This window comes from Danio rerio, chromosome 9 (genome assembly GCF_049306965.1).
Source record: "Danio rerio strain Tuebingen ecotype United States chromosome 9, GRCz12tu, whole genome shotgun sequence".
Classification (NCBI taxonomy): Eukaryota; Metazoa; Chordata; class Actinopteri; order Cypriniformes; family Danionidae; genus Danio; species Danio rerio.
Genome location: NC_133184.1, coordinates 1,474,646 through 1,493,846, shown reverse-complemented (window position 1 = coordinate 1,493,846; position 19,201 = coordinate 1,474,646). Strand labels below are relative to the sequence as shown.

The 19,201-nt window shown below is 38.3% G+C and overlaps 1 protein-coding gene across 3 annotated transcripts; it reads left to right on the top strand.

The window, feature by feature from the left end:
- Positions 1-988: 988 nt before the first annotated feature.
- si:ch211-222f23.6 lies at positions 989-18,700 on the top strand. Of its 3 annotated transcripts, XM_073911459.1 has the most exons (7): positions 989-1,156; positions 1,241-3,599; positions 3,698-4,033; positions 8,290-8,592; positions 14,194-14,305; positions 15,521-15,672; positions 16,751-18,700. In XM_073911459.1, exons 2-7 carry the CDS (start codon positions 3,530-3,532, stop codon positions 16,879-16,881), a joined length of 1,104 nt encoding a protein of 367 aa, XP_073767560.1. In that variant the 5' UTR covers positions 989-1,156; positions 1,241-3,529; the 3' UTR covers positions 16,882-18,700. The 3 variants fall into 3 exon arrangements, 2 of the variants coding, with proteins under 2 accessions (XP_073767560.1, NP_001120876.1); XR_012384845.1 differs by lacking the exon at positions 14,194-14,305 and having other exon boundaries at positions 1,007-1,156; positions 16,751-18,461; NM_001127404.1 differs by lacking the exon at positions 989-1,156 and having other exon boundaries at positions 3,415-3,599; positions 16,751-17,902.
- Positions 18,701-19,201: the final 501 nt, after the last annotated feature.

The following is a 19,201-nucleotide window of genomic DNA, read 5'->3' as shown; positions in this document are numbered from 1 at the left end:
GAAAAATCCAGCTTAAACCAGCCTAGTCTGGTTGGCTGGTTTTAGCTGGTCGACCAGGCTGGTTTTAGAGAGGTTTTGGCCACTTCCAGGCTGGTTTTCAGCCATTTCCAGCCTGGTCTTAGCTGGTCAGGCTGGAAAATGACCAGCTAAATCCAGCTAAAACCAGCTTGACAAGCCTGGTTTAAGCTGGTCATAGCTGGTTTTGGCTGGGCTCCCAGCCTGGCTAGGCTGGTCAAGCTGGTTTTAGCTGGTCATCTCCCAGCCTAACCATCTAAGACCAGGCTGGAAACCAGCCTGGAAGTGGCCAAACCCCTCTAAAACCAGCCTGGTCGACCAGCTAAAACCAGCCAACCAGCCTAAGCAGGTTTAAGCTGTTTTTTTCGCTGGGATAAAGTGTTAAGAACAGTCACTTTGTTAAACTGTTGAATTTTTAACATCAAAAGTGGACAGAGATTAAGGTCCCATAATGCAATTCACAAACAACAAAACAAAATCAGTACAGAAACTGTAAGCCTAACAGATATTTTACTGTGTAAATCTGGTACACAAAAAAGGTGTAGAGGACAAACTCAGCTTCACTCTAAAAAAAAAGGTCAGAACCGTGTTCTATCAGAACCGCATTGTCCTTAAAAATCCCAGTTTTATTTTTTTTACAGAAATCGGGTTGTTGCTAGAGCGGACCGGAAGTTAACGAGAAATATTTCTAATATTTATTAAATTTCTCATTTGTTGTATTTTATTAACGTCTACCCCCACCCCAACCCTAAACCCAACCGTCACAGTAATGTAAAATCAGTTGTTGTACCGAGTATTAGTTATCTATTAAATTACCCAATAAAATGTATTTTTTAACGCCTACCCCCAACCCAACCCTAAACCCAACCCTCACAGTACTGTAAAAATATTAATTATTGTTATACACTGTCATAAAAAATGCTGCTTTATTAATGTGCATATCGCACTTCCGGCCGGCCGCATATGCGATCTAGACTTTACCCAGAAAATCGTTCTGTGAGTGGTTTATTATTCCCGCCATTTTGTTTTTTTAATCCGTAACCGTCAAAGCAGCACCTGCAGCGGTAAACTCTAGATCGCATATGCGGCCAGCCGGAAGTTTCTGGAGCTCAACCATGACTACACAAAACTCTCTCAGCAGGTAATTTCGTTATCAAGTGTCGAAACACACTTTAACTTAAACATATAACTTTCCTACCAGTCTTGTCTTGTTTTTCTTTTTTAGTTTAACAGAACAACCCGCTCTTCCAAGAATGCTACTTCTCAGTGTGAGCAGCAGATGTGTTTTTTCCTAAACGTTTACTTGGGTTTGCGCATAACAATCACAAAAATATAAAGTTCAACTGAGAAAATGTGTTCAACTTAAAACTGTTGTATGAATTGTCATTTTCACTATAAGTTGATATCAATAAAAAATAATCGGTAACTGTAGGCCTATGTGCAATTAATGAAATATATAGGCCCACTCTTATGACCAACATTAATACTATTTATGAAAATATCGTGTTCTAGAGCACTTCCAAAGCATAGATCTTTATATAAGACTTATGACAAAGGTTCTATTTAGCATCAGAAAGGGTTCTGCTATTGTTATAAGTTTATATATTGTTATAAAAATCCTAATTTGGTATTGTTTTGAACTATATTTCCCTAATAACATTTAGCAAAGGTAAAGTTTCTTTTAAGAAGAATGTTTATGAGGTTTACCAGCCCTGAAACTGTAGAATATTTAATAAATAAATAAAAACAGGCAGGTTTGAGAAACACATCTAATAATTGCGACTATTGATCTTATTCTTAAATGCGGAGGTGCGCATGTTTTCGCGATTGTTTTGAAACTTCCGATTCAGTTTACTAGGAATAATAAACGGCAGAAAACGGTCAAACTACTATCTCTACAAACAAATGTTTGCATGACTATACAGACCAAGTAGAATAATATAATAAGAAAACATCAGTTTGCAACATCAAACAGCGAAACGAGCAGTTTTTAATGTCTACCCTGCTGAAAAATCCAGCTCAAACCAGCCTAGCATGGTTGGCTGGTTTTAGCTGGTTGACCAGACTGGTTTAAGAGAGGTTTTGGCCACTTCCAGGCTGGTTTCCAGCCATTTCCAGCCTGGTTTTAGCTGGACTGGCTGGGAGATGACCAGCTAAAACCAGCTTGACCAGCCTAGCCAGGCTGGGAGCCCAGCCAAAACCAGCTATGTCCAGCTTAAACCAGAATGGTCAAGCTGGTTTTAGATGGTTTTAGCTGGTCACTTTCCAGCCTGACCAGCTAAGACCAGGCTGGAAATGGCTGGAAACTAGCCTGGCAATGGCCAAAACCCCTCTAAAACCAGCCTGGTCGACCAGCTAAAACCAGCCAACCATCCTAGGCTGGTTTAAGCTGAATTTTTCAGCAGGATAAAAATGAATGAACGTGAATGAGACCGGAAGTCTCGAGCCAAAAAGATTCAAATGGCTGCGCCCGCTCGTACACAGAGAATAAGGTGAATAGTATAATTTAATTTATTGATCAATTTAACCCTTTGGGGTGACACGGTTGCGCAGTGGGTAGCGATGTCGCCTCACAGCAAGAAGGTCGCTGGTTTGAATCCCGGCTGAGTCAGTTGCCGTTTTTGGCATTCCTCAAAAATAACAATACACGTTTGTGCTCCATGTACAAAAGTCTCTTGCACAGCGAACACCAGCTGTTGACTTTTGAATAATGTCCTCTTGTGGCTGAATGTTGGCTGTATTTTGTTCCTTTAATCCACATCGTCCCATTGCATCTGTAATATGTTGCAACACAGACTCATTGTGGATACGTATTAGACTGTCTGCTTAAAATCTGCTGATTCTGCTCCTTCAACAGACATTTAATTGACTATAAGACACTTTGCAAGTACATGTCAACTTACACTAACACCAACCTAACAGTCTACTTATAATCTAATGAGAATTAGCTGGCATGTAGATGCAGAGTTCATGCTAAATTCAACAAAATAAATAGTGACCCATTCTTTTTTATTTAACTTACAGATGTTGCATGTTATTGTACCCAAGTGCTTTACACTCAAATGCCTTTAAAACACAAACAAGTGATAAAGTTTCAATCTGCTATTAGTTATTATACTTAGTTATTATACTTTATACAATATATTGTGTAGCCCTAAAGTGCAGCAATTTGATGGCATGCATTGCAAAATGTTGTGCTTCAGATTGAGAGATAAAAACTGAACAAAACATTTGCTCAGCGTGCAGCAGAGAACACATTATGACATTTGGCATTATGAGCTGTGACATAACCACAATAAAACCTTAGAAAACTTTATTATGCAACAGTTGCATATATTTCATGTCGACTCAAACTTTGTGGCGCTCTTTTTCTCTCCACTCCTCCCACATCCTCTTCATCTGACGTAATTTCAGTATAGTGTTGGGCACGGTTTAATTAGTTAAAGGCTGTTTAGCATTCAGTCACATTACACAGAGATAGCACAGCTGATAAGTTTGAACAGCTGAAGTTATCATGCATCTGCTCGAGGAAAGAAAAGCTTTTACCCTGTTCCTCTGTTTTCTCAAGTGCATCAGCACAGCCGGTAAGTCAAACACTTGCATTTCTGTTTGCCTTGCTTATTATCTTACAGAGAGAAAGTGTGTGTGATCTGCTTACTAATGTTTCTCTTTAATATTACAGGCGTCAAGAATTCTGTTCATAACAAAGCAGTCATGATAGGAGAGGATGCCACATTGTTTTGTGATCTGACTGCGACGCAAGAGAATACAAGTCGTGTTGTTTGGCAGAAACAGACAAGCGAAAACCACCAACCAGAGACTTTCTTTATCATTCACAAAGACGGTCGAACTGAACACCGTGATTTACAGGATCATGTTAGATTTGTTGGGAACCTCATGGAGAATAATGGATCGATTCAGCTAATGGGATTGAAGCTCGTGGATGATGGAATTTACACGTGCATTTTCACCATTAATGAGCAACAAGCCCAGAAAGTCATCAGCGTGACGGTACTTGGTAAGTCTGAAGGTCGTTTAATAATTCACACAGTGCTACTGTTATTTTGACTTGAGCCATTTCTGAACACAGTTGAAAATGTTATTACCAGTAAACTTCAAGATTCATCTAAATCAATGCATGCGGTCAACACGTGAGAGAGGATCTGCAGTGCATGGGAGAAAATTCATATTTTCTGATGACTGTGAATACTTTGAGGACTTGGTGTGATTGTGTATTTTTATTTTTCACAAGGGACATAATAAATCCAAAAGACTAGTTTTCATTGGTGGTCCCTTTTCCAAGATGTTAAAGGCCTATACCAATAAAAATACAAACCAAAATATAGTAATTACTGTATTACAGTTTTTCTCGATTGCTTGGATGCAGTTGTCAACTGAAAATCCACATTTTCAAAACAGTTAACACACAGGCCTAAACTGCAGCACTCATGGTCAAAATGACACATTTTGCTTGCAAAAGGCACATATCATGTCAAAACATTTAACATATGCAACAAAAGCTAGTTTTACCTTCAAACAACACACCTTGCAAACAAGTATATGAGCTCTTTCAACTAATCATTACACAATGGACAACAAAATACAAAATACAGAACTCAAAATGCACCACCATTGCTTGCCATTGTAGCTTATAGCCAATGGCATTTGTTGTCTCTATTTGGGCTGTCAAATTCGCCTTTTTGCAAAGAATTGGATCAAGAATAAGATGTGCTTTGATTGAATATATATTGAATTCATGACATTTTTCAAACTGCGGCTGAAAACCGAAATATTGTATATAAAAAAAACAGACAAAAGTAATAAAATACTGTAAATATTAGAGAAAACACATGTAAACCATATACAGTCAAAACTATTGGGAGTATAGGACACAGCCATATTGACCTCCTCCATCAATGCTGGCACAGAACAACACAGAGCTTCCATCGTTTATATAAGGTTTGCAGAATGATGGCTAATTGAAGATTTGTGTGAAGGAGTGTCAAACCGGTGCTTCAGTGATTTCATACTGATGTTGGTAGTTTTTAATAGTTAGGAATAGATGGATTCTGTTCGGTTACCAAAACTAAAACAATGGAGTTTGGACTGCTTGAATGATATCTGTGTTACAGTTTTTCTTGTTTGCTTTGACCTGGTTAAAGAAACTAGGTTCCACTTCATTTTCATTTTCACTATCCCAGCAGAGCAAAAGACCGGTCTTGCAAATGTGTAAACCCTTTCTCATTGGGTTGACACATTTTCCCCACCATTTTTCAAAACAGCTAACACAGATGTCATTCAAGCAGTCCAAGCTCCATTGTTTTAGTTATGGTAACCAAACAGAAACCATCTATTCCTAACTATTAGAAACTACCAACATCAATATGAATTCAGTGAAGCACCGGTTTGACACTACTACACACAAATATTCAAAAAGCAATCAGTCTGCAAACCTTATAAAACGGTGGAGGGTCTGTGTTGTTCTGTGACAGCATGGATGGAGGAGGTCAATAGTGGCTATGTCTTATACTCCCAATAGTTTTGACTGTATATGGTTTACATGTGTTTTCTCTAATACTTACAGTATTTTATTACTTTTGTCTGTTTTTACAGTATTTCAGTTTTCAGCCACAGTTTGAAAATTGTCATGAATTCAATATAAATGTAATCAAAGCATTTCTTATTCTGGATTCAATTCTTTGCAAAAAGGCGAATTTGACAGCCCAAATAGAGACAACAAATGGCATTGGCAATAGGCTACAATGACAAGCAATGGTGGTGCACTGAGTTCTGTATTTTGTTGTCCATTGTGTAATGATTAATTGAAGAGCTCATATACTTGTTTGTAAGTTGTGTTGTTTGAAGGTAAAACTAGCTTTTGTTGCATATTTTAAATGTTTTGACATGATATGTGCCTTTTGCAAGCAAAATGTGTCATTTTGACCATGAGTGCCGCTGTTTAGGCCTGTGTGTTAACTGTTTTGAAAATGTGGAGTTTCATCTGACAACTACATCCAAGCAATCAAGAAAAACTGTAACTGTTTGGAAAAATGGTAGGGAAAATGTGTCAACCCAATGAGAAAGGGTTTACACATTTGCAAGACCGGTTCTCTGCTCTGCTGGGATAGTGATGAGGAAAATGAAGAGGAACCTAGTTTCTTTAACCAGGTCAAAGCAAACTAGAAAAACTGTAATCAGTATTCTTTCTGTAGAATACAGGCAAAAATATTTCCAGTACTGGGTTGCGGCTGGAAGGGCATCCACTGCGTAAAACATGTGGTGGATAAGTTGGCGAATAAAAAAATGAATGAATGAACAGGCAAAAATACATTCAAACTACAACCCCAAATCAAAAAAAGGTTGGGACAGTATGAAAAATGAAAATAAAAAAGCAAGTAGTGATTTCAAAATTTACTTTGACTTGTATTTAATCGCAGAAAATAAAACAAACATTATTTAATGTGTTCCTCATGATTTATATGATATATAAATTTGCTCTGAATTATTAGTTTATTATTAGTTTATTTTCTCCCAATTTCTGTTTAACACATTTCTGCACATAATAGTTTAAATAACTCCTTTTTAATAACTGATTTAATTTTATCTTTGCTATGATGACAGTGGATAATATTAGACTAGATATTCTTCAAGACACTAGTATTCAGCTTAAAGTGCATTTAAAGGCTTTACTAGGTTAATTAGGGTAATTGGGCAAGTTATTATATAATGATGGTTTGTTCTGTAGACTATCGAAAAAAAATATAGCTTAAATGGGCTAATACTGTTGTCCTTAAAGTGATTTTTGGAAAAAGGGGGACTAATGATTCTGACTTTAACTGTATCTAAACAATTTTGGTTCTTGGAACACATTTCAAAAGAAGTTTGTATCAGTAAAGCATTTACCACTTTGTAATGTTGCCGTTCCTTTTTTTACAACACTTAAAAGACGTTTAGGGACTGAAGATACCAAGTGAAGTGTTTTAGGTGTAGGTTTGCTCTTGCAAACAAGTCTTAAGGTGGGTGGATTTTGCAGTTTGATGTGTGCAGAATGTGGTTTTGCATTGTCTTGAGAAAGCAGTCTCATTTCTATCACTCTTTAAAGGTTTTGGTTTCTGTTTGTGTCATTGTAAATGCTCAGTCTCGTTAAGAGCTGATTTACATTTTTCTGTGTTTGTGGAAAACAACAGGCGAGTCAGCCGACCCAATATATGACCAGGCAAAGCAGGATTCCCGCGATGACCACCGGCACAATATTGCTCTTTGTTATGAGCCGCAGTTTCAGTTTAAATGTAGTAAAGGCGTTTGTGACGCCGTTCCCTTTTGCGATTGCCGGCTGACCGCTTACCTCCATGTGGAGGGCTTTTCCCCCGCAAACAGTTTGTCTGGTTAACTCATCCCGTACGTCCGCGGCCTTGAGACGCAAAGAGAAGTTGAACAAGGCGACAATGACGACCAGGTTCGAGTTTGGGGAAGAAAGGTTCCAGAAATCATGTAAGACAAAAACAGACTCCAAAAAAAAAAGTGAACGAGTTCATAACGGGCTGAGAATGTGGTAGAATCCAAAAACATGGTAAAAATCAGACGAGGGCTTTTCTTTTTCTGGACGGCTTTTTTTTTTTGTAAATTGTTGGTTGGGTTTAGGGAAGTGGGCGGGCAGGCGGGTCAATCGGTAAAACTGGTTGGGTTTAGGGGAGGAGGAGGGTAGGCCTTTATTGATTCGATTGATTGGCCGATCAATGTCAATCATTCAGCCAGTCAGATAGACGGTCTTTCCACAGGGGCCTCTCGCGGATTCGCGAAACAAAAACTGCACAGATTCGTACCTCCCGGGACGTATTTTGCGGTCTCCAGAAACGTCCGCGGGACTATGTTCTCAGAATTAGCCTGGGTTGGTTTGTTTGCATAATAGTCCCCCTCCAATTCCCCTATAGTGCATGTGTTTGGACTGTGGGGGTAACCGGAGTACCCGGAGGAAACCCACTCTAATATGGGGAGAACATGCAAACTCCACACAGAAATGCCAACTGACCCGGCCGGGACTCGAACTGGTGACCTTCTGGCTGTGAGGCCACAGTGCTTACCACTCAGCCACCATGCTGATCAATAAATGCAATAGTACATTTAAAACATTGGGTGGGGGGGGGGGGGTGTATTTGAATAAATTGACAAAAACGCAATGTATTTATATTTTTAGTTGTCTTTAAAGGAAGTGTCCACCTCACATAGCCATGTTCAAAAAAGCCCTAATTGATTTGTTGTGTTTTGTTTTCCCAGTTCCTCCTGTGGGTAGTGTGATGGGGAGTACTCATGTTTCCGGAGCTTTCAGTGTTGATCTGGCTTCATGTATGGCTTCAGGAGCCCGGCCGGCAGCTCGAGTGTTTTGGAGATTAGGAGCCCTGAACACCTCACTGAACACACATACCAGCTCCACGGAGCACTCAGACGGCACCTTCACAGTCCAGTCCCACATATATGGTGTGCCATCCAAACATTTACACCAGAAGAAGATCCAGTGTGTGGTCCAGCACATCACATTCACAGAGGACCTGGAGTTAGAGTACCAGATCAATGTCCACTGTGAGTAATATATATCAAATATGTCAAATGTACAGTACTTTATAACACAGTCACACAGTCACACTTTACAATTAGAATTTGTTCGTTAATGATAATTATGGCATTTATTAACAATGGACAATACTTGTAGTTCAGCAGTAACACTTTAGTGTAGGTCACAATTCATGCTATATTGTCTGCCTGTTATTAAGTTATTAGCTGTATGATCGTTTTCTGCATCCCTAATTCTACCCCAAACCCAACTTATACCTTACAATAATAAACAGCTACTAAGTAGTTTATTAAGCTAGTAATGAAACAAAACATTAAATTAGACACAAAATGTTGTTCTGAACCATAATAGTTTTAATGATACAAATCCTTTAATTAAACACAAAGCTGACAGACACTAAACAGCTGATGGAGTATACACTAACCTGCGCATTATTCAGACACTAGATGGAGACAAACAGTCAAAAACACAACAGAAACTAAAACAGCTGATGGAGTATACACTAACCTGCGCATTATTCAGACACTAGATGGAGGCAAACAGTCATAAACACAACAGAAACTAAAACAGCTGATGGAGTATACACTAACCTGCGCATTATTCAGACACTAGATGGAGGCAAACAGTCATAAACACAACAGAAACTAAAACAGCTGATGGAGTATACACTAACCTGCGCATTATTCAGACACTAGATGGAGACAAATAGTCATAAACACAACAGACACTAATACAGCTGATGGAGTATACACTAACCTGCGCATTATTCACACAGTAGATGGAGACAAACAGTCAAAAACACAATAGACACTAATACAGCTGATGGAGTATACACTAACCTGCACAATATTCAGACACTAGATGGAGACAAACAGCCAAAAACACAATAGACACTAAAACAGCTGATGGAGTATACACTAACCTGCGCATTATTCAGACACTAGATGGCGCCAAACAGTCAAAAACACAACAGAAACTAAAACAGCTGATGGAGTATACACTAACCTGCGCATTATTCAGACACTAGATGGAGACAAATAGTCATAAACACAACAGACACTAAACAGCTGATGGAGTATACACTAACCTGCGCATTATTCAGACGCTAGATGGAGACAAACAGTCAAAAACACAACAGAAACTAAAACAGCTGATGGAGTAAACACTAACCTGCACATTATTCAGACACTAGATGGAGACAAACAGTCAAAAACACAACAGAAACTAATACAGCTGATGGAGTATACACTAACCTGCGCATTATTCAGACACTAGATGAAGACAAATAGTCATAAACACAACAGAAACTAAAACAGCTGATGGAGTATACACTAACCTGCGCATTATTCACACAGTAGATGGAGACAAACAGTCAAAAACACAATAGACACTAATACAGCTGATGGAGTATACACTAACCTGCACAATATTCAGACACTAGATGGAGACAAACAGCCAAAAACACAATAGACACTAAAACAGCTGATGGAGTATACACTAACCTGCGCATTATTCAGACACTAGATGGCGCCAAACAGTCAAAAACACAACAGAAACTAAAACAGCTGATGGAGTATACACTAACCTGCGCATTATTCAGACACTAGATGGAGACAAATAGTCATAAACACAACAGACACTAAACAGCTGATGGAGTATACACTAACCTGCGCATTATTCAGACACTAGATGGAGACAAACAGCCAAAAACACAACAGAAACTAAAACAGCTGATGGAGTATACACTAACCTGCGCATTATTCAGACGCTAGATGGAGACAAACAATCAAAAGCCATGTATTCACTGATGGTCAAGGGGATTCTCAGTTCCTGGATGAGCCTGTGTTATATGGCGGTTGTTATCTGAGAATAACATACCTTGGAATGTCTCGGAATCAAGTATTCCAGTCAGCCGTGTAATAACATTAGTTAATACACTGTGAGTTAACATGCACTAATTATAAATGACTGTATTTTCATTAACTAACATTAGGAAAGATGAATACATACTGTAATAAGCATGTTGTTTGCTGTTTGTCTATGTTTAAAACATACATTAACTAACTTTAACTAATATAGTCGTATTGAAAAGTATATAAATGTTGTAAACTGTATGTTTACACTGTTCTGAAAATACAAGTCACTACAACAGTGAACACTTCAGCTTTCAATCCACCTGTTTTTATGAGCTTGTTAGGAAAAATGCTTAATGGAAACCCCAAGATGGGCATAAATTTGGAAAATGTGCATAAAAGTGGGATAAACTTTTTATATTTCTATGTAAAAATGCGCATAAACACTGATGAAAACACCATTTACCAAATACATTCCAGCATGCACATTAAAAAAAAGTCATGAGATTTAGTTTGAAAAGATTATGCGATGATAAAAATGTATGTAACAGGGTTTATTAATGGACAAATCAGCAGAGCCAGCACATTGTAAAGCATCTGACAAAAGTTTGTCTAGCATTAGGCAGTAGGGATTATATGTGGATCCACAATAATAATTTAGAGAATGGTGAGGAAAATTCCAGACTGATTTGACAATTTTTCAGCTTAGTGCACAGGTGTCAAAGCCAGTTCCTGGAGTGCCGCAGCTCTGCACAGTTTAGTTCCTACCCTGCTTTAACCAACCCAGGCTCATTCTGAAAAACGTAGCCCTGCGGACGTTTCTAGAGACCGCAGTATGTCCCGGAAGGTACGTATTTTTGCAGTTTTTGTTTTCGCGAATCCGCGAGAGGCCGCTGTGTGTGGTCTTTCATATCTCAAATTTCTCTTGCGAGTGCCGTTTGCGCCTGCGATGTTCTTGCATAAACCCACCAGAGGCCGCTGTCGACTGACCGTCTGTCTAACTGACTGAATGAGTGGATGACTGACTGGCCGGCCGGCCAATCGACTGACCCACCCTCCTCTTTTCCTAAACCAGGGGTTTTCAAAGTGTGAGGCGCGCCTCCCCTGGATGGCGCCAGAGCATGTCAGGGGAGGCGCGGAAAAAAATATTATATAATAACAATATAATTATTAAGGTTAATTATTATATGTATTTTTTATTATATTTAAACGTTTTAATTAAACAAATCAAAAAAAATAATACGTCAAATATAAGAAAACCTTTTTTACCCAGAAGGCCATAGCTTTGAATTCGCTTCTGTTTGGCAAGCCCGCCAATACGGGTATATGCCTGCTGATACAATGGATCGGTTTCAGAGACCCCCCGATTCAAAGCCTTCAAGTTCAGGGCTTAAACCCAAAAGACGACGATATGATTATCAGTATTTGAGTTTAGGATTTACGTGGACAGGACCAGCTGATGAACCACGACCTTTATGTGTGGTTTGTCAAGATATTTTGGCTAATGACAGCATGAGACCCGCTAAACTTCGTCTGTTTTGACTGGGATGGACAGTTCTTGGATCTGTTCTATTCATATTGAACCATCATCCTAGTTTTGAAAACGTTATATTAAAATACTTATTACTCTGTAAATAATTGCACTTTCATGCAAATGATGATAAAAGTGAGTTAACAGTCTGACATCTGTCTGTGTCTTTATATATACTGTATATGTGTGTGTGTGTGTGTGTGTGTGTGTGTGTGTGTGTGTGTGTGTGTATGTGTGTGTGTGTGTGTGTGTGTGTGTATGTGTGTGTGTGTGTGTGTGTGTGTGTGTGTGTGTGTGTGTGTGTGTGTGTATGTCTGTGTGTGTGTGTGTGTGTGTTTGCGTGTGTGTTTGAGAGGAGGGGGGCGCCAATGGATAAGTTGTGTAAAAAGGGAGGCCCACTGTCTTAGACTTTGAAAAACCCAGCCCTAAACCCAACCAATTTTACCGATTGACCCGCCCACCCACTTACTTCCCTAAATCCAACTGACGATTTACAAAAGCTGTCCAGAAAAAGAAAAGCCCTCGTTCGATTTTCACCACGTTTTCAGATTTTACCACATTCTCACCCTGTTCTTCACTCGTTCGTTTTATTTTTTGGTTTCTGTTTTTGTCTTACCTGATTTCTGGAACCTTTCTTCCCCAGACTCAAACGCAGTCGTCATCATCGGGGTCAACTCCTCTCTGCGTGTCAAGGTCTGAAAAGAAGTCATACCGCGCCGTAGCGTTCGCTTAAAAAAAATTAAATGCAGCCATATGTACCTCTGGCTACATAATTCGCGGTCTCCAGAAACCTGCTGGACTACGTTTTCAGAATGAGTCTGGTCAGTACCCAGCAGGCACACAACGTCATATAATGGTATTTGGTTATTTTCAACCCAGGCTCATTCTGGAAACGTAGCCCTGCAGACGTTTCTGGAAATCGCAATTTACGTGGCCGGAGGTACGTATGGCCGCATTTCGTTTTTTTCGAGCGAACGCTACGGGGCGGTGTGACATGCTCCTCTTCTTCGCGCTCACCGGCTGACGGCTCACCTCCGTGTGGAGGGCTTTCCCGCCGCAACCAGTTTGTCCGCTTAGCTCATAGTGCTATGTAGGCCCGGAGGAGGAGGAGCCGTCCGCGGCGACGACCTAGTTCGAGTCCGGGGAAGAGCGATTCCAGAAATCAGGGAAGATGAAAAACAGAATCCAAAAAATAAAAGCGAACAAGTTCGTGATGGGGCGAGAACGCGGTGAAATCCGAAAACGCGGTTAAAATCGGACGAGGGCTTTTGCTTTTCTATTCTGGACTGCTTTTGTAAATCGTCGCTTGGGTTTAAGGGAGGAGGAGGATGGCTGGGTCGCCCAGTCGATCGTTCAGTCATTCAGTTAGTCGGACAGACGGTCGCTCAACAGCGGCCTCCAGCTGCTTTTCACGTGAGAACAGCGCGGCTGCGAAAAAGCGCACACATCGGCCTCTCGCAGATTCGCGAAAACAAAAACTGCACAAATACGTACCTCCCGGAACGTATTTTGCGGTCTCCAGAAACGTCCGCGGGGCTACGTTTCCACAATGAGCCTGGGTTGAATGTTTCGGTTGCGACTTCAGGAGAACCAAAAATCCAATGTCAGTTGAACGTCAAATGATGTCATAACAAGATGTCCATACAACATCAGTATAACATCAGTAGACGTTGATCTATGGTTGATTTTAGGTTATGGCATTAACTAACCAAAGTCAAATGTCATCTTAATGTCATAATGTGACGTCCATACAACGTCAAAGTGTAACATCAGTAGACGGTGATCTTAATATCATTAATTTAATTCGCATCTTTGGGAAACATAACTACTGATGATGACCTGCAGCTCTGTGAGTGTGTCAGTGTCCAGATTGAAATCAGCTGTGGCTGGTAAGCATGATGGGACGTGAAGTCCAGGTGAACGGCTGCTGGAGTGTACATATAGCTGGAGTGCCCTCAAGTTAGTCTGGTGGGCACTCCAGCTAATGATTGTAACTGTTGTTTATTTTATTGTTTCCCCTTGGTTCATTATATTTCTGTGTTCATTTTTATGTTCGGAGAGAAATCTAGCCTGTGTTGTTTTTCCTGTTATGGGTGTCAGTGGTGAACACGCTATTTAGCACGTTACGAGTCTACCAAAATCACGAACGAGTTTTAAATCATCTTTGTCGGTAGTCAGTATTGTTGTATTTTGGTTTATCTTTATTTGGGATGTTTGTCTCTTAGATCCTCCAGATCTGGTGATTATCAGTCCTGATGATCCAAATAACCCAGCAGAGGCTGAAGAATATCATTGTGAAGTGGACTGTAACCCAACACCAACTTACATCTGGAAGCGGTAATGAATAGTTTGATCATTACTGCTTTTAAAAAAAGTACTATGTAAGCTTAATTGAGGTGGCAGTGGTTAGCACTGTGGCCTCACAAAAAGAAGGTCGCTGGTTCGAGTTCCAGCTGGGTCAGTTGGCGTTTCTGTGTGGAGTTTGCATGTTCTCCCCGTGTTGGTGTGGGTTTCCTCCGGGTGCTCCGGTTTCCCCCACAGTCGCATGCGATATAGGTGATTTAATGAACTAAATTAATCGTAGTGTGTGAGTGTGATGGGTGTGGGTGTTTCCTAGTACTGGGTTGCAGCTAGAAGGGCATCCGCTTTGTAAAACATATGCTGGAATAGTTTGTGGTTTATTCCACTGTGGCGACCCCTGAATTAGAGACTAAGCTGATGGAAAATTAAATGAATGAATAAATGTAAGCTTAATTTACTTATCTATTTTGGATTATGTAAACCAATATAAAGTTTGAAAATCTGTCAAAAAGGCAAGTAACACTTAACATTGCCATCAAATCTGCGCAAATATTATCAAATATTTCTGTTAGATATACCTAAAGCAAATTATTTTTCTATTTAAACCACTACACAGACATACATCAGACGTACACCAGATGCGCTAGTAAACCCTGGATCTCCAAAACCCTCCAAACATATTTTCAAATAGGCACTATTCTTACAAATAATGAATCTAAACATTTATATTCTTGCCTTAAAGTGTCTCAAAAGTGAATTATGTAGTCTAACAACCAGTATTTGTCAAACTATAGTGAGTTTAGACCACATATTATCACATATAAACTCAAAATAATTCGGCCTAATTAGTGTTGGATTGTCTCCAGAACAAACCACTGTTATACAATGACTTGCCTAATTACCCTAACTTTACCCTAATTACCCTAGTGAAGCCTTTACATGTCACTTTAAGCTGAATACTAGTGTCTTGAAGAATATCTAGTCTAATATTATTTACTGTCATCATGACACAGAGAAAATAAATCAGTTATTAGAGATGAATGATTAAAACTATTATGATTAGAAATGTGTTGAATAAAAATCTTCTCTCCTTTAAACAGATATTGGGGGGAAAATACAGGAGGGTGAATACTTAAGACTTCAACTGTATTTATACACTATATGTATTGCAAATTTCCATCTCTTTGTTTGGTAAATACATACTGGTGAGGTAGTGTTGTCATATCATTACCCGTGTGTCATTATTCACAGAATGAATGAAAGTGAGGGAAGAGCTCCTCGTTATGAAGGCAACAAGCTTTTCTTGCCAAAATCCTCAGTTGATTTGAATGGTGTTTACATCTGTACAGCATCAAACCAGTATGGAAGTGCTTCAGGAAGTGTCCTCCATGTCAATCTCACCGGTGAGTATTTATATATATTTATATATATATATATATATATATATTTTTTTTTTTTAATATTAATTAGATTTTTAAATAAATTTTGTTTAATTGTATTTTCAGTTCAGCTCATATTCTTCTGTTCTTTTCCATTTTGTAATTATGAATAACCAGGCATTTAGCAGATGCTTTAATGAAACACAATTTACACCGTTGAGCAAATAAGCAAAACAAAAAAAGCTTAAAAACATCGATTAACATCAAGCTGGAGCAGATGTGAAATGCAGAAAAGTAGAATAGGATTTTAAATGCTTGTTTGAAAGTGTTTGTGTTTTCATTACATTGTGGGACGAAATGTCCCCACAAGTATAGCAATACCTGTACATTTTGGCTCATTTCTTCATATTAGTATAGCAACTATAGAATTACCACTACAAATTAGGTAATATAGTTTTTGTGTTGCCATAGCAACTGTAGGATCACCACAGTGGATTAGTTACTATAGTTGTTGTGTTGCCATAGCAACTGTTGAATCACCACAACAGACTAGTTATTATAGTTGTTGTGTTGCCATAGCAACCGTAGAATCACAACAGATTAGTTATTATAGTTTTTGTGTTGCCATAGCAACTGTAGAATCACCACAACAGATTAGTTACAATAGTTGTTGTGTTGCCATAGCAACTGTAGAATAACCAGAACAGGTTAGTTAGTATGGTTGTTGTGTTACCGTAGCAACTGTAGAATCACCACAACAGAATAGTTACAATAGTTGTTGTGTTACCATAGCAACTGCAGAATCACCACGGCAGATTAGTTACTATAGTTGCAGTGTTGTAGTTGTGGTGATAGTTGTTGTGACCAAATGTCTCCACAAATATAGCAATACCTGTAAATTTTGACCTTTTTTGTCTCTGAGTAAAAATGGCTGATAAATCACACAAAACGGCATCAAAAATGCATTTTAAGCTTTAACGAGCAACAAAAACTGTGAAATCAATCATCACAGCTACAGTATGAGTTGATTATGATACAGATTGTTGTTTTCATGTAACCTGACTGATCTTTTTCTTTCAATCCTCAATTCCGTGTTTTGCAGGATGCAGTGTTTTCCGCTGGTGTATTCTCGGTGTCATCTTCATTGTTGTCCTCTGCTCTTCTGTGGTCCTCAAATATTCAAGTGGTAGAAAAACTTGTGGTGTGCTTATTAAGAAACAGGGGCGGACTTAGACACAATTTCAGGCCAGACAATTCCACACCCACCCAGATAATCTTTTGAGAAATGAACAGTGGGCGTCTATTGAGAAACGAATAACTGGCCAAATGTTTGGCAAATGTAAGAGTATAAAGAATAAGACTCTTCACGGTATGTCCATTATTTCCTAATCTACTCTGTCTTTGCTGAAGAAGACGTCAGTGTTTATCATGTTTTCTATGTACTTTTGTTTGTACCACGTGATTCCTTTGGTCAGTTTTCCCGCTTTTTACAATATTTGTGTTTTTATTAGTTCCACCATTTATTAGTTTTACCTATTTGTATTTGAGTTCATAATGTCCTGTGTATTTATACACGTGAGTACCGGTCTTATATTCTTATATATCTGTGTTCCCAGTTAAGTGTTTTTTTAAAAGGGAAAAAAGTGTTTGTGTGAATATGAGAGTGTGTATGGGTGTTTCCCAGTACTGGGTTACACCTAGAAGGGCATCCGCTGCGTAAAACATATGCTGAAATTACAAACCACAGGAGAGGGACAATTCTCCAGCAGGATAGCGCTCCTTCTCATACTTCAGCCTCCACATCAAAGCTCCTCAAAGCAGAGAAGGTGAAGCTGCTCCAGGATTGGCCAGCCCAGTCACCAGACATGAACATTATTGAGCATGTCTGGGGTAAGATGAAGAAGTAGGAATCATTGAAGATGAATCCAATGAAAAACTCTGGGAGTCCTGCATGAAGGCTTTCTTCTTCATTCCAGATGACTTTATTAATCAGTGATTTGAGTCATGTCAGAGATGTATGGATGCAGTCCTCCAAGCTCATGATGGAGTCAGACACAATATTCATTCTGTCTCCACTGCAGCAGGACTTTATATTCTATACTGGACATTATTTCTGTTCAGTGATGAGACTTTAGTCTAAGCAGAGTCAGACGTTACTGTACTAAAGAAATCATTAATAATCAAGGCATGATCAGATTTTATTGTGCTCAAATAAGCAAAATCTAGAGGCCTTTACCTTTCATATAAGACATTTCTGATACCAAATGATCAACTAGAAGTCAAGTTATTATTTGCTGTTCCTAAAACATGGACAGACAAGACTTTTGTCAGGTAGTGCATTTTACATTCACATGCAATTATTTTGCCAGAGTGCCCTCTTGTGGTTCCACTATGGCCTTTCTGCAGACAAATTGTGTTCACTTAGTTCTATATTTTCATCAGCTGCTTTTAAAAAATATATAACTTAAAGCACATGAAATAAATGCATCTGCCTGTGTCTTACTGTAAATCAAAATGCAGTTTATTTGCCAGATAACACACCCAAAACATTACATTATTGACTAATAGCGTTATATTTACCATTATGTGGCGACACGGTGGCTCAGTGGTTAGCACTGAGACCTCACAGCAAGAAGGTCGCTGGTTTGAGTCCCGGCTGTATGGAGTTTGCATGTTCTCCCCGTGTTGGCGAGGGTTTCCTCCGGGTGCTCTGGTTTCCCTCACAGTCTAAACACATGCGCTATAGGGGAATTGATCAACTAAATTGGCATTAGTGTATGAGTGTTCGTGCACATTAAAACATAACAGAAGTCAAAAAGAAACAGCTAAATCAAATGAAAATTTGTAAATGTGTAGTATAGATTGTTAAATACATGTAATTAATATATTTAAACTTCCTGTGATGTGAAACAGTTTCACTCACATTTTAAAATTGTTTTATAACCTAAAATATTACGAACTGATTTAAATATAAAAAATAATTAATTGTTTTATAACATAAAAAGTAGTAGAAATATTTTTTTCTGTTAAAAAAATATTAACAGAATAGCTTAAAAAATTAACAGAATAGCTTAAACATGTTATAATTATTTATATTTCATTATTTTAGTAAATGCTATCAAATGAAGAAGAGAATATATATTTTATTTATATTATTATTATTATTATTATTATTATTAATGTCGACGAGTCTCTTATTTAACTAATCTTTTCAACTTGAAAAAAATCATATTTATAAAAAAATAAATCATATATTTATATAAAATAAAATATTATGCATTGATCATTCAAGTTCTACATGTGTTTGTTAAGATAAAAGTAGACTCATTAATAAATTTTTAGTAAACTTATTAAATTAAAATAATATTAATACATTAGAGTGACACATAATAAACTACGTTATTTTATTATTTTATTGTTATTATTATTATTATTATTTAGATAATACTATATTAATACAATGCCACAAGAACAAGAGGTATTAGAAACTGAATTTAACTAGCTGACGGAGAAAAAAAGACAAACAAAGGGAGTCTTTTATTATGAAATGTGT